This window comes from Ambystoma mexicanum, chromosome 7q (assembly GCF_040938575.1).
Source record: "Ambystoma mexicanum isolate Mex_15411 chromosome 7q, UKY_AmexF1_1, whole genome shotgun sequence".
Lineage (NCBI taxonomy): Eukaryota > Metazoa > Chordata > Amphibia > Caudata > Ambystomatidae > Ambystoma > Ambystoma mexicanum.
The window spans coordinates 690,877,997-690,892,244 of record NC_090941.1 but is presented as its reverse complement, the minus strand read 5'-3'; the positions used below and the strand labels follow the sequence as shown (position 1 = coordinate 690,892,244).

Genomic DNA, 14,248 nt, shown 5'->3' with positions numbered 1-14,248 from the left:
CTACTTCTACTTGATGGTGTTGTGGAGGCGGTGGCCTGGCAATTTACCAGTCACACATAATGCAACACCTAATCTTAAACATGTACTTGAGACATTCTAAAATAACCCATTTGAATGATAGTTCTAACGTTCCATTAGGAGAGTAATGACATACAAATATCTTGTACTCTATATACCACATCAGCACAAGATGAAGACACAATAAAAGGGGGATGATATATGTGGCAATATTGATTAACCAGAAATGGTTAAAACGGAGCCCAGTCAAGCTTTTGTTAATTTTGACTAACGCTGTTATAGAGGGATGTTGACCTTCTGTGGACATAAATTGTCTCTTGCTGTGTGCGTGAAATATTTGCAACCACAGTGTGTGATATACTTAAAAGAGAGGTTTTAATTATTTCTTGATCAGAGACACACAACTAAGACATCAACAAAGCCAATCAAATGGTCTACAGAATTGTGTCCACATGCAAGGTGGCAATTATGTTAGTTAAACCTGAATACATAAAATAAAACAAATTAAATAGGAAAGGAAGGATTAAAAAAGCAGTACTTTTTATGTGCTTCACCTACATGCAGATTGCATTATGGCACACTAAATTTGGAAAAGACACACCAATAATTACTTTTGCACTATACACTGAAAATGTCTATGGTCATAAAATAAATTGCATGCACTTTGTAATGCAGTGTAAAAACTAGCCCCATTAAGCAGAACCCATGTTATGGAGATGTAAAAGAAAAAGGAGACTCTTTACCTTGGGAAATCCTCTGAGGTAATGTAAACAATATCTTTATCTGATACAGATGAGGAGAACATAGTAAAGTTTCCATTCTGCAACGGAAGAAGCTCAAGGCCAATAAGCTCATTGTAGTTCCCATCACTGAGTACAAACTCCAAAAGGTGAAGCTTCTCTTTGGCAGAGCCTCTGTGTCCAGATTTTCTCAATACCTGCCGCACCAAGGAAGGGGTCACTCTCTTCAATGGCTTAGTATTAGGGACTGAAAACTGCACTGCATCTGAAATATTGGCTGGTACTCTAGCAACGTGTGTCCCTGAGGATTGCAGGTAGTTTTGCACTGTTTGTGTATACTCTATGTTTTCATCAATTTCTGAGAAACATAGGTCCTCTACATTTAACCAGCAATTGCCTATGGAGTAAACAACAGCATTCTGCAGAAGGTCACTTAACAAGGGTTCCAAAACAGGCTTCCAGTGTATCCTTGTTCTTTTCATGTCTGGCCATATGTCATAGATTTTACCCGAAGACAGCGGGAAATCAGGATTTTCCTCAGTCTCCATTCGTTTGATCGCTTCCAAGATGAGAGTGGCATATGCCTTGGGGACCACGCTCTTCACAAGAAGCTCATTCCACAGAGCTGCGGGGTCTCGCCACTGATCCAGTTCACGCCACTTGATGCTCCTACGGTTGTCAGTTAGACCAAAGAACCCACTGATATGAACAGGGAGACCTGTCTTGCTTTCGTCACCAGGGGGTAAAGGAAGAAAACAAAACGCTCTGCCAGAAAATTCTGCAAAAGCTCCCTTGTCCTGCCCATCACATGATAACGGCATGGCTATACCGATTGTAGGAATAAATTTCAAGTTGTCGGCCAAACAGTCAAGTTCATTGCACATCCCTCGTCCACCAACACTATTGCATACCAACCAGGAGGTGTGTTGAGCCTCTTTGATGCTCTCATCTTCTACAAGTATGTTAATGTGATATGTCACACATGTTATGCTGTTGCTAGGAACCCCATTACAATAGTCATCAATAGCACTTCCTAAAATCTTGATTGAGTTGGGCCTTTCATGTTTCAGTGATTTATTTTCATTCGCCGTCACCCGGAAAAGAAGTCGCTCGGTTCCATCTGTTTCTCTCACATGCAATGACACATTCTGAACACTTTTAAGAAACAGCAGCACAGTGTCTGCATCTGTTCTGAAGGACTCAAAAAGTTCCAGCACCTTTTGTCTGTTGTAGATATTGCTGCTTAGTAAGGAGGGTTCGAGGCGGAGAGGAAATCGGAAAAATGTCCCGGGAAAATGTCCATCTACAAATGTTTCTTTTGTACTTCCAAAAATGCCCATAAATGGTGCAAATTGGTCTGCAAGTTCACTGATCTCTTTAATGTCGTCTTTCAGATTCCAACACTGGCCTGATTCATGCCGGCCAAAAAGTGTCTGATGGGGATCCAACATTCCAATTTGGTCACCACTGAAGATACTTGGGGCATCTGCAAAAAATAAAAATGGAAATGAGGATTCAATGGTCTGGTCTCAACAAATGAATTCATTTCAGATACATCATTTATGTTGAAATGTCGTTCCGATCTATAGAAACTATGAATGCTTTACAATCACCAATACTTCATTGATATAGGTTTGAGATGAACAGAATACTTTCCGTTGGTAAAGTTATTTCTGGTGGCTGCAATATTCCTACCTCAAATGCCCCTTGTTTATAAAAGGTTATAGGCCCAAGTTGAATCTGCAAATCTTTACCGGAAACTAAGATGCATAGTTGGGAACCATCCATTGGTTAACAGACATAGCGTCATGAGCACCTCTGCTGGAAGATGTGAAGAACGTGACATATACATACATATCTGATTTAAATATGAAGAATCCTCATAAACTGTGCTGTGCTCATTTTGTTGCAGTTTTATCATTCCTTTCACTTGCATGGAAATTGGATGAAGCTCATGCATGGGGCCATGTGTGGTTCCTGGTATGGAATCACACATACCATGCATGACATGGATCCGCTCATGCCCTCATGCACTTCAACCAATTTTCCCCACACCATGCAGGCTAAAGGAATTGTAAAACTGCAACAAAAAAACTGCAACACAATTTGTGAGGATTCCTTGCATTTCAGTCAGATGAGGGATAGGTGGGAGGTCGATACGGAATCTATGGGAGGAAAATCATATCCTTCAGAAAGAAAATTACCAAAAGTAAGTAATTCTTTCACCCAACGGATACCTTCCTCTCGAAGATTACTCCGCTTTTGAAAGACTCCAAAGGCAATAACATAATACATGATGATGGGCAATACACTAAGAAGGACTGATACTGGAGATGAAAACCTGCTGTAAGACTAAGCATCCAAAATAGGAGTCCTCACCTGCTAATGAATTGAGACAACAATGCATGGCAAATGTATGCAGAGGTGACCAAGAGGCAGCATGGCAGATGCCTCCAGGAATGTTCTTCTTTGCCAGCTGAGGTGTTGATGCCTTCTGGAAGCACCAAGCTCCAGTGTCGAGCCCACCACAAACACACAAGACTGTTCCTTGAATATTCTAGAGCTGGTACTGGAAGGCAAGGCTTTCCTCAGCTGTATGTCTCAGATCAACTCTGGTTTCTGGACAGGAGCAATTGCTTATTTGGTTAGGCTACTGAAAAGCCGAGGTCAGACAACTTGCTTACCATTGTGTAAACCAGGGCAGAGTCACCAGGCAATTAGTGCAAAGGAAGATGAGGAGCCCAAAACTGCTCAGGTAAGTGGTGACCACTGTTATGCTCTTTGTAACTGCACATGGACCAGATTTGTAATAAAGAGAGAACCCTACATTGACGGTGGCATGCCTTTGTATCACCATTTGTCATGGATGCTTTCCACGCCCTCAACGTGACCAAGTGAGATGCATGTACACAACCCTCTCACATTGGTTGGCATGAGATGACTCTCTATAAACACAGGTCAACTCGAGGCAACCAGTGGGGGAAAGAGGGTTAGGAAGAGGTTGTGGAAAGGCACAGGAAAGTAGGCTAACCGGAAAGAGGTTCAGGCAATAAAGTAGGATAGGTAAGGGGAGTTACTAGGAAAAGAACATGCATGCCTTGTCATGCCACTCTTTCACTGTCTGCTCAGTAAAGCCTTGCCCTTCCTTGCTTGTGACTGTACACTGTAACGAGATGACAACAAGATCAATAAATACATATCACACGACAAAGTGCTAAATATCTGACACAAAAAACGGCGGTCAGACGTGTACACATATATAGAGCACATGTACATAGCTGTATATTGCCAGTAAGTTTATGAAATACACAAGATATGCCCCTGTGTAGCTCTGGCAACCATCTAAAAACAGCCCTACAGATAACTGGTGTATCAGTCAGTTTTACTTCCTAAAAATGGGCAAATACTCCAAAAAAATAAAAATAGAGAGTAAAAATACACCCCCAAAAAACAAGAAACACTCTCATAGGAGCATGTGCCCTTGCTTTCACCGCCATAGCCAGCTCCATGTATATCTTTGAACCAGTAGCTCACATAATGCAAGAGAAAGAAACTACTATTATTGCAGCCCAATTTGAAAAGGTAAACATTTATCTATTAATGTGCATGAAAAACCAGGTGCAAATACATATTTAGTGCAAAAACCTTTCTGACTTACAGTTAAAACACTTTTACTTGCTTATGAAATACTCCCATTGGGAATGGGGCTTACTTTTTTACCCCCTAAAAAATAATTTTACTCCCAACTTTAAAAAACAGAGAGTAAAATACTCCCACTTCAAAATCTTATCTTGAGCACTGTCTAAAAGGATTAAAAACAAAAGCACCAGTACCAAGGGCCTGTCCGTTTTACTCAGCACATTCATACAAAATAACTTTTTAAGACATGAGCATGGGGGACATTTATGGCATTATTCTTAAAAGCATTTTTTTCATGCCGCTGAACCCGCTTGCAAGTTGTTTGGCGTGAGTCTTTCCTGGCTCCCGGCTCTCAGGTGGGATGATTCAGGGTCTTCGAGAGCAGCAGGCCTGGTGTCCGTGTGCCTTCTCACGTGCTTGAAAGGAGAGGTGCACCACGCCAGGGAGCAGCTTCGGCTCCTCTGCAAATTTCTCCGTGTAATTTCCCAGTTGGGGTGTAGTCAGTGTTTTGAATATGGGTACAGTAGTCTTTTGCTGCCTGAAGCATTTCCAGGAATTATTGCCCCCGGGAAGTGACTGTATCCACACACAGTCTATTCCTGGGAGCTGTGTGTATCTTCCACACTGTCCCTATCCGTGCCTGACCCCTGCTGACGCCAAATGAACACCACACAAGTCCGCTAATCAAGGAAGGCGACAACAAGGGGACCTGGTTTAAAGTGTAATGGGCATGACCTAGAAGGGCACATCACATTGCGTAATCCAAACAATAAATCATGAGATTTTGGGTGACTTATCATAGTCTCAGGGGGTCTTGTTTACATCCAGTTTGTCAATTGTAAATACAACTCTCTGGCTCATCTTGTAAGTAAATTGCTGTCTGCTAATAAAACATCTCACTCGATGTGTAAACAATTCAATCAGTGAGTAAAGCACCCTCATTTTGTAAAAAATCACTTAAGAGAAATGGGAGGGGCAAATGGTACGAATGTGGGTTCCTGGCTGATTTGCATAAAATCAATAAACATTTTGGGAACATACGAATGACCACCGTTTTTTAAATATATTTGACAGATGTGACTGTGATACTCATTTAAGCATTGAACCCTTCTGGACTTGGTACTAGTTTCATTTGTCACAACACTAAAATGCCTGCAAATCATAGATACTCATTTGCACAGCCTTAGATCTCTGGTCTGAGATTTAGGTTGTCCTGTTTGAGCAGAGGAGGACATAATATTTCCCTAAATCTATTTCTTTAATAGGTTGTACATGGATTGCCTGCATGCACAGGAGAAATAGACGTGGGTACTTGTTAGTGGTGGGCAGAAAGAGCCCTACATAGTGCTTGTCCTCATAAAGGGAGGCATTGCCGTGGGCCTCCCCTACACTGCGGCTCCAGAAGGGGCCCCGGCTGTGGCAGTGATTCGGGGGTAAGGTAAGAAGGAGTCAAAACTACAGAAGAAGTTGCAGAGTCATTTGGAGAGCAGAACAGCTTGAGAGAACTGAAAGGCCAGAAGGAGATGAGGGCGGGAGGCAGCAAGGTGGCTTTGAAGAGATGAGAGGCTTGACAGGGGGTGAGTATATCTGTGACTGTGACATCGTGACAGGTGTTATATCTATGAGACTGTAGCAGAGCAAGGACCTTAGAAGAGTGAACTGGGCACTACATTCCTTTCCTGAGAGAGCTGGAAACTAAATCCATAAAAAGTGAGCTTGGCACTGTTTGCTTTAGATGTGAGCTGAGCACTATAAACCTGAAAGATTAACTGGGCACCATATAACTGGAAGCAGGAAGAGGTGAGCCAAGCACTACAACCCTGGATGGATTATAAATAGTGAGCTTGGCATTATATCCCTGAGACTGTGGTAGAGTAAGCAGGCTGCTAAAGCCCTATGACCCCAGAAAAGAGGGTACTACATCCTTTAAAAGTGAGAAGTACACTATGGGCCTCATTACGAGTTTGGAGGTAGCCATGGTTCTATTAGCGCCATAGCTGCCTCAAAAATCGAGTCCGGGTTCTGTGAATGAGGAATTACCGGGTCATTCCAACCTTGGAGGACCCGGTATTTCCTCAGTCACAAAACCAATCCCCATTCCCATTTGAGCCCCCATAGGGCTCAATGGGAATGGGGATGGAGCTAATAACGGGCCCGTTAGTAACCGTTAGTAACGGGCCCGTTATTAGCTCCTTGGTCCCCTTGCGGGACCCGCTAAGGACATCTGGTCTGATCAGACGTTCTGTGCGGGTCCCGGAAGGGAACCTCGTAATAGGGCGGAATGGGTTTACCAGCACCATTACCGGTGCCGGTAAACCCATTCCGCCAACCTCGTAACGAGGCCCTATATCTTTTAAAAGTGAGATGGGCACTTCATTCCTTAGATGTGAGCTGAGCTCTATATCCCTAAAAGGTTGAGTTCAGCACTCTAAACCTACATGAATTTTAAATAGCCAGCTGGGTGCTATATCCCTGAGATTGATATTGCAGAAGAGAAGCAAGCTTGGTGCTGTATCCTCGGGGCTATGTTTTGGTAATGAAGGCAGTGGGCCCTTTATCCTTGAGAATGTAATTGGAGCAAAGAAGCATGCTGGGTGTTATATGCATGGGATTATTTGGTAGAACAGAGATCAAGAGGTATTAGATAGGAGAGCCCTGATGCACTTGTATTGAACCCACCCTGAGATAAGTTTAGATTGTTCTGAGAGAAGAATATCCCTTTCACATAAAGCCTAGAACCCATCAACTTTTATCCCAACTGCATCCTGACAATGCTAATACAATCTCCAAACTCTACTCCTGTGCTGCGTGCTTTGTCCAATTCCCCATACTCCCTTGCTCATTGAGCACAGTGAATTAGGACGTCCTTCACAGTGGTGGAAAGCGTGTAGAGACAGCAGGTACAACTCAGAACAGCAGGAGTGCTGTAAGGGCTAACGCCTGTTTTTCTGAGGGTATTTTTCCTATAAACACTCCATATGGCTGCAACAAATGTTTCCTTGCAGGACGCACATATACCTATCACTGTTTGCACTTTCCAATGCCTTTCTTCTTAAAGGAATAGTGCGCTCAAAAATATTATTGTCCCAACAGATGGGCAATTATGAAAAGCATGCATTAAACATAATTTAAATGAAAGTTCCTATGTAAACTTTTGAGCAAACGAGGCTCAAAGCGTTTACATGGGAGCATCTATTTTGCCATTTCAGGCAGCCTCCTCTGCTCATATTAAGCTCTGCCCTGGCGGCACTAAACAAGCAGAAAAAGCCCTCTACTGGGAGCTTTTGCTTAGTGCAGCCAGAGCAGAGCTGTACATGAGCTTGGGAGCTGCCTTCACTTTCATTTTACGTTTACGGTGCTACCCAAGCCCAGGGAAGCACAGAAAACGTAAAATGAAAGGCAAAAAGCAAAGGCGCTGCAATTATAAATAAAACGTTGTATTTCTGACTGCAGCGGCTTTCACTTTGAGTCCAAGCAAAAGCCGCCAAAGTCAGAAATACAACATTGTTGTATTTCTAAATGCTGCAGCATTTTGAAATACAACAGCGTTGTATTTCTGATTTCGGCGGCTTTCGCTTTGAGTCTCCTGGGCTCCCCCGGGGGGATGGATGTCTATTAAACCTATTCTTGCAAAAGCATTGGTGCTTATACAATTAATATAGTATTCTCCCTTAACTGGGGTATATCATATAAGCAGTAGATAGACACTCCAAATACGTTGTTTCCATTTCCAGAGTTGTGTGCTAACATTTAGGAGATATTTTCAACGGATGTGCTCTTTAGTTATTTGAAAAGCAGGGTCTTACATTACTTCCTGGAGAGCAGGGGAGGGCTGGGGTAGACTGATTGATGAAGGTAATTTATTCCAGAGCGATAGTGAGAACTCCACTCAGAAAGTCATCAACTATTCATCTAAAGGGATTGTGCAATGCATGCAGAAAATGGCGAAAACAGGAAATGGCCACCTTCTTTACGCATGCTCCCAAGCCAGGGCCCATGGGCAATATGTTTTCAATGAGCTGGTAGAGAAAATCCATTGCACCACCATTTTGCCTTCCACTTAGGCCAAACCTTCTTTCCAGGCTCAGAAACAAGGCATCTCCATAGAGATCTGCCTCTGGTTGACAGTTTTGCTGCCAAGGCCCAGCACGAAGTACACTTAAATGTACCCGCTGGGTTCTGTGATGTATCCTTTGGAGTCATCACTGATCCCCAGCTAGCGGGTCCCATCCAGCCAGGGGATGGCAGCTGCTACCAGCTGCTACCTGATCCTGACTCTACGGGTGATATTATGAGGAAGGATCACATGGGAGGAGATGGCTATCAGGAAGGTATGGTGACCCCATCGGGAGAGACACGGTATTCTTCCTGTATGAATGAGGAAGACCCTATAATTGTTCCCTCTTATAGAAGAAACTGATCTTGAAGCCCCCTTGTCCTACCTGTTTTTTCACTGGGACATATTGGCATCTGGGCGGGACCGCCCTTACCGTTTCACTCCTTGACAGCACCAAAGAAGGTCTGCCAAGCCACCGGAAGAGAGAGAGAACACCACAGGTGAGAGATTGCAATGCTTATTATTCATTCCCACAAACCACCATGGATCAAGTGCAAGAACTTGTGAATGCTGTACCAGCCCTCAATACAGAGGTTCAAAGTTTACAAATGAAAACGCTACCTTAAGGCAAATGGTTGCTGCCCGAGAACCTGTTCCCACAGATCCTCCCATGGGAAGCCTCACCTTCAGCAAATGTGATGGTACCCCAAAGTAACTGCGTGAGTTCTTGGACGTCTGCACCATTCAATTTACTTTCAAGCCTCTTGTTTTTGCTACACCCTGTGCAAGTGTAGGATTTATGGTTTTGCATATGACGGGTGGCGCCCTTGCTTAGGCAACCCCTTTTGTTACCACAAAGAGCCTGCTCTTGGATGATTACCAAGGGTTTGTGAGAGCCCTCATGCAGATGTTGGATCGACCCGATTTTACCTATTAGGCTCATGAACCGCTATTTGACATACGACAGAGGATCTCCTTGATTATGTTACCTATTTCAAGCAAATAGACACATATTCAGGTTGGTCGGAGACTGCCAAACTCACTACTTTTGCTTGGCGGCTTAAACAAGGATGAATTTGCTAGGTTACGAAACCAAGCTTCTCTGTCAGAAGACATACATGCAGTATTGCAATTACATTATCGCTGTCAAGAAAGAAAACATGAAAGGAGGAAAAACTGTCCAGTCCCTTTTTGTACACCAGGGCCGTCTGCTACAATTAATACTTCAGAGGGGAAATTGGCGTTGCCTGAGGACCATTGTCAGAAGAACAGCGTCAAAGAAGGTGGGAAACAGCGTCATAGGAGAAAACTAGGTCTTTGTGTGTGTTGTGGGACAAAAGGTCATTTTATATGTGAATGCCCTGTCATACCAACAAAGAAGGTGGGAAATGTATTCTCCCAGCTCTGATAGGGGCTTAGAATCAGGAGGCATCTACTTGTACATATAACCTTAGAACACAAACAACAGCTTGAAATACCGACCCTGGTTGACTGTGGGGCAGTTAGCATATTTATGCACACAACTGGGCTAAATCTCATTCCATACCCAGAGAAGATAAGGAACAAGTTACTTACCTGTAACTTCTTTTCTCCAGCATGGGTCTGGCATTGATTCACATGCTCATGAATATTCCTGTCATCTGGCTGGAAATCCTCGATAAAAAGAAAGCAGTTTTGCTTTGACCTGAAAACTGCTTGTCTCCTCTATAACCAATCACTGCCCTTTGGGTCATACTACCACATCCAATGACAGTCATCTCCCTAAGGTCCACCCCAGGTGGCCATCTTCAGATTTGGTAGAGCACGTAAAGTGGCAATATAAACCAAGAAGAGCCAAAGAGGAGGATGAAGGAGGGAGGGTTTGCATGTGAATCCATGCCAGACCCATGCTGGAGAACAGGAGTCCCAGGTAAGTAACTTGATTCTTCTCCTGTATGGGTTCTGGCATGGTTTCACATGCTCATGAGTATGATTACACAGCAGTACATATACACAACTACTAGAGGTGGCTAGGCTCAACAGAAGCAATACACTCACCTCTGGAACAGACTCACCTGAAGTAAACAGGTTGTGTAGCACCGTTTGGCGACATGTGACTCCCTGTCTATGCAGTAGAATCTCGTGAAGGTGTGGGTGGACCTCCACGTAGCAGCCTTGAAGATGTCGAGCAGGGGAACACCAGAGAGGACCGCCACTGGTGCTGCGATGGCTCTGGTGGAATGTGCTCTCGACCAGCCTGGAAGAGGCCTGTTGGCCAGGTGATGACACTGCATTATACAGCCAGAGAGCCACCTTGAGATGGAAGCCTTAGGCAAGGCCTTCCCGTGATTCACAGGTCCAAAGCTGACAAACAATTGAGAAGTCTTCTGAAAATCCATTGTGCGTGTTACATAAAACTTCAAGGCACGAGCAACGTCCACCGAATGCAACAGCCTCTCATCAGACGTAGAAGGGTTAGGAAAAAAGAGAGGTAGAACCAAAGGCTCATTGAGATGGAACTCTGAGGGGACCTTTGGCATAAAGGTGGGGTGTGTCCGCAGCACCACCCTTGTAGAGTGGAAGGACAAGTACGGTTGATTGCCGGAGAGGGCCTGAATCTCCCCGACCCACCTGGTTGAGGTGATGAGCACTAGGAAAGCTGTCTTCCACAAGATAAACTTCAAAGGGGCCTGATGCATTGGTTCAAATGGAGGCCACATGAACTTAGTTAAAAACACATTGAGCTCCCAAGCAGGAGCCTTCACTGGAGGAAAAGTCCTGAAGAGACCTTTAAAGAACTCCTTGATGAGCCTGTGTGACAACAGGGAAGGTTTACCAAGCGCCCGGGTGTACTGTGATATGGCAGCAAGATGTACCTTGATAGAAGCATGAGCTAGGCCAGCGATAGCCATCGAAAGCAGGTACAGTAGGAGCTGCAGGGCTGTGATTTGCAGAGGCATAATCTTCTGAGTCTTGCACCACACTGTGAAGCATTTCCATGTAAGGCCATAACAAGACATCGTAGAGGAAGCTCTGGCTTTGGCCAGCATCTTCTTGCATTCCGGCAGTAGGGAATAGTGCCTGAAATCTAGGGCTGCAGGAGCCAGGTCGTGATGCTCAGGGACACTAGGTTGCGGTGCAGTATCGTTCCGTTTTCTCTGGAGAGAATATCAGGAAGAGGAGGCAGCTGGATGGAGAGAGCCACTGACAGACAGAGCAGGTTTGGGTACCAGATCTGCCATGGCCACACCAGGGCAATGAGGATCACCCTGCAATGGCACTGTTCGAGTGTTTTGATCACACATAGCAGGAGCTGAATTGGAGCTAATGCGAACAGGGAGAGTCCATCCCACGGGAATGGAAAGGCATCCCACTGGTTCCTCGGCTGAAGATACCAGCCGGTGAGCTTCTGCCACTTGGAGTTGACGGTCGTCGCAAAGAGGTCAGTCTGGGATTCACCCCACTTGTGGAAGAGCATGGAAACATGTGCATACTGAAGTTTTATTGGAAGTTTATCAATCATTTTTCACATAAAGTACTTCCGCTCACTTGCCTGCTCATAAAAGAGGTACAATTTGTAGGGGATCAGCAAGCGGAAGATGCCTTTCAGCACCTGTTCTTCGACAACCAGACATAGGATGCCCCTTCATAGTAGAAGTGGACGCCTCTAATTATGCCTTAGGCGCAGTCTTAAAACAAAAAATGTAAAGATGTTAAAGAACATCCTATCGCCTAGCTATCTCCTACGCTGATGGAGAGTGAACCTAATTATGCTCTACTGGAAAAAGAGCTTCTAGCCATAAAAACCACCTGCACAGAAGAGAGACATCTACTATTAGGAACCACCCATCCTATGCAAATACGAACCGACCACTGTAACCTTTCTGTGTTACAAGAAATTTACTGCAGAAAAAGTCACCAAGCCCAATGGGCGTACATCTTTTCTCAGTACACATTGTTTGTCACCTACATAGCAGGAACCATCAACCATATAGCTGACACCCTTTCCAGATGCTCCTTGCTGCCAGAAGAACGCAATTGTTTTCCTGACTGGATGTTATCCCGAAAAGTTTTCTTATTCGTGATGACTTCCTTCTATGAAGCTTTCTTGTCCAACCCATGCTCCGACTTACAGAATCGGCAAAAGAACCACATTCATTACTAGAGATGGATTACTGATGAAAGGCCGTTAACTAGTCATACCTACCTCCTCGATTCAATAACAAGCCTTGCTCTGGTGTCATGACAGCAATGGAGCCGGTCATCGGGGTGTAGCACCCACTCATGATCTAGTTCAATGTCATTTTTGGTAGCTCACTATGCAGAAGGATGTGAATGACTATGTTACCTCCTGCTCTTTCTGTGCACAGAATAAGTACTCACTGCTTTACCCATGGTGAAACCTTTGCAACCAGCTATACTGCCTGGACCGTGGCATACCATTTACAATGATTTTGTGGTTGACTTACCTCCTTCGGAAGGATGCACCACTATCAGGGTGACAATTGATTCCTTCACTAAAACACTGCATTTCTCTCCACTACCCAAACTTCTGTCTGCTCTGGAAAAGGCTAGGGTATTCCTGAAAGATGTTTTTCGAGTACATGGGCTGCCTTCAACTATCATCTCTGATAGAGGAACTCAATATGTTTCTTGATTTTGGGCTACTTTGTGTCATAATGTGGGCACTGAGTAAGCACTACTTTCTGGCTTCCATCCGCAAACAAATGGCCAGACCAAAAGACAGAATCAGACGATGGAGCAATAACTCTGATGTTTTTCATCTGCCACACAGGATAACTGGGTAGGATTAGCCCTACAGATAAGGGGTGTATTGCCACTTTTGCTCTCTATAAATAGGCAAATACTTCCAAGAAATAAAAATGGAGAGTACAAATACTCGCAGCAAAAAATAGGAAACGGACACGTAGAACCTTGTACCCCCTGCTCTCACCCACACAGCTCAATGCATATGCTTGGACAAGTAGTGCACGTTGTACCACAGGAAGAAAGCACTATTATCACTGCCTGTCCAGAAGAAGTAAACACGTATCTTTTAATGTGTATGAATGATTGAATGCGGAGAACTAAATATTACAAAACATTTCCTTTTTCCAGTTAAAAGCATTTTTACTCACTTATAAAATACTCCCATTGGGAATTGGACTTAGATTTTTACTCCCTAAAAAATCATTTTACGCCCAACTTTAAAAAATGGGGAGTAAAATACTCCCACTTCCAAATCTTATCTGGAGCACTGGGTAGGATTATTGCCCACTGCTGAATTTGCATGTACTAATGCTGTACATTCCTCCACTAAGTTCTATCCTTTTTATGCGTCGTCAGGTGTTAATCAGCGTGTCTTTCCTTACACGAACTCTCCTCCCAATAATATGCCTTCCTTGGATTATCTATCTATCTATCTATCTATCTATCTATCTATCTATCTATCTATCTATCTATCTATCTATCTATCTATCTTTCTATCCGAGTTCTTATATTGCGCCACTAACCCGCAGGCCTCAGGGTGCTCACAAGAGAAAAAAACAACCAGAACACAGTAAAACAAGTCAGAGGAAAAAGAACCGAGACCATCCTAAAGAGCCAAAAAGAGAATGTCAATAGATGTTATAGCAGATGGCAATATAGAAGGTTGACGCCAAGGAGCCATTTTTTAAAGTTACCCACGTCCTACTTCGAATAGGAAGGTTTTTAAATGCTTCTTGAAAATAGCTGTTGAGCCTCTTTCAGCGAGACGTTTAGGCTTTGAGTTCCATAGAGAGGGTGCGCATATGTGCCCATATGCCCTATAGCC

At 43.9% G+C, this 14,248-nt stretch overlaps 1 protein-coding gene across 2 annotated transcripts in view; it reads right to left on the bottom strand.

Annotated features, from left to right (window-relative positions):
* SACS (sacsin molecular chaperone) overlaps positions 1 to 14,248 on the bottom strand; it is a 669,847-nt gene that overhangs the window by 137,938 nt on the left and 517,661 nt on the right. For both annotated transcript variants that reach the window (XM_069640129.1, XM_069640130.1), the window contains one exon: positions 762 to 2,244. In XM_069640129.1, coding sequence (XP_069496230.1) covers positions 762 to 2,244 — 1,483 coding nt within the window. The remainder of the gene's footprint in view (positions 1 to 761; positions 2,245 to 14,248) is intronic.